The 2,018-nt window shown below is 49.3% G+C and overlaps 1 protein-coding gene across 1 annotated transcript, besides 1 other annotated feature; it reads right to left on the bottom strand.

Annotated features, from left to right (window-relative positions):
- On the bottom strand, positions 1–1,699 carry Tc00.1047053511631.9 (hypothetical protein, conserved; the record flags this gene model as incomplete). Its single annotated transcript, XM_797503.1, has 1 exon — positions 1–1,699. A coding segment is annotated over one exon (1,699 nt), but the record flags the coding sequence as incomplete, so codon positions are not given.
- Positions 1–2,018: a sequence feature (areas not merged during assembly with more than two copies in the genome that could not be assigned to a particular haplotype).

Genomic DNA, 2,018 nt, shown 5'->3' with positions numbered 1-2,018 from the left:
GAAGTGCAACAGACCCATCCTCCCACCGAAAGAAAAGCCCAATGGAGCGGACACTGCAGTGTGCGGACCACCCTGCAGAGACTCCCTCAGAGAACGAAAGCTCCTGAATGTCTTTCAGAAGGGGTCGGCGGATTGGCTGTGAAGCCAACAGGCACAGAAGAGCCACTTGCTCTGCAAGCATCCAATGACGCAATTGAGAACGCAATATTGCAAGGTACATCAACCACCCTGTTTTCTTCTCCGTCTGTGCGGGTACGACAGTCCTGCCATCATCCTTCGCCCTCACAAAGTATTCCACAAGGTCCTTTGAGCCAGAGACCACCACACGGCGATATGCCACCGGATGAGTAATTTCCATCTCGTACAAAATAAAAAGCTTTCCACGTCGAGGATGGCAATGAAAACGAGCATATAGATGAGCAACATGAGGGTTCTCTGTGCTGTGATTCATCACAACACTCCACCCCTCATTGATTCGGGCCTCCGCCACACAACGAAGTACACAAGTAACATCACTTACACGCAACAAAGTAAAATCTTCAAGAACATTGTCAGAGTTGTACAGGACACAACAATCACCAGCCCGGTCAGCAGCTGTTGTGGGCATATTCTGCGAAACATGATCCACGCTTACAGGAAATTTGTTGTCCAGTTGCACAAATAATTGTTGGGCCAAGCAACGTGGGCCCCCAAAACGACGACACCAGTCGATATTAAGCCTTGGAGCCGCCAGTGAGAGCCATTCATTGAAATAAACACCAAAGCCACCAACGGCCGACAAGAACTGCGACAAGGCATTCGTACTTGAATCAAAGAACAGATTCGTCTCGTTCAGAAATAAGAGAGAAAGAATAATGTTTTTCCTTCTCACAGAGCTTTCCAGCAATGAAACACTATCATGCGATCCGCCCTTATCGGCATTACCAATAACTACAAGACTCGTGCAATGCGCAGAGCGCTCTGGAATCAAACGAATAAGATGCTCCATGGTGGCAAACAGACTCTTCTCAGGCCAAGCACCAACCAGTCGCGAACAGCATGCCTCTTCATGGTCTCTCAATATTTTTTCCAATCGAGGCAAAAGGCTTTCGTCGCTCAGCACCAACCCCGCGTCACAGCGCGTCATCAAGGGAACCAAGTGAGGATGACAGTGTGCATCACCGGGGAATTCGCCCTCAAATGCAGGAAACGGCAACGCACCCGCCGGAAACAGGTGCGCATGATGTCCCTCCACGTCAGCCGCGCAGCCTGTCCCCGATGAGGAGAAATTTGAAGAAACGGACGTCAACGCACTCCCCTCCGCCCCGGGCAAATTAATCAGGACGATGGAAATATCAATTCGGGGGTTCCACACTTGCCGAAGGATGTTGTGACGCTCTGACTCCTCCACGTGCATGTCGACCCAATGCTTTATTTCATTTTTTTCCTTTTCACGTGTTTGCATTGTTTTTTTAACTACATCCAACACAGATTGGATGGCAAACGGCACCTTGTCAACCAGCACCGTTCCATTCCTTGAAACACCGACGATCGAAACCCCAAAATCAATGGCTATCAACAAATGGTACCGTTGGTACAAGACTTCCACCGGCCAACGCCACACACTTGTTCCGGAGTAGATGTTGTCCCATGGCTCGTTTTCGTGACTCTCGGCGTCCTCTACGGGGGCGCCGTGAGTTCTTTCCAAAAATATGGGCATGGACGACGCCTCGGGAGAGTTTTGCAATAAGCCTGCAAACTGCTCGTTGAAGGTTGTCAGTGTGTTGGGCGTCAGGGGCAACGCAATCACACGTCGCAGCTCCTCAAGAGATCGGAGAAGATAGCAATCATCATTCAATTGAGATGGTTTTCGCAAACCCCTGGCGCTTTTTTGTCCGATGGGGTGTTTCAGTGCATATGAAACCTTGTCTGTGGGACGGAATGACTCTGCGCTCTCAAAAGTAAGTATGGATTCACTGGAGAAGAATCCATGACCAGACCGAAACTAAATGAGAAAAGTAGAAGAAAATAAAAACAAG

Source organism: Trypanosoma cruzi, genomic scaffold (genome assembly GCF_000209065.1).
Source record: "Trypanosoma cruzi strain CL Brener 1047053517149 genomic scaffold, whole genome shotgun sequence".
Taxonomy (NCBI): Eukaryota; Euglenozoa; class Kinetoplastea; order Trypanosomatida; family Trypanosomatidae; genus Trypanosoma; species Trypanosoma cruzi.
Note: the sequence above shows the minus strand (reverse complement) of the source record. Positions and strands in the feature narration are given on the sequence as shown.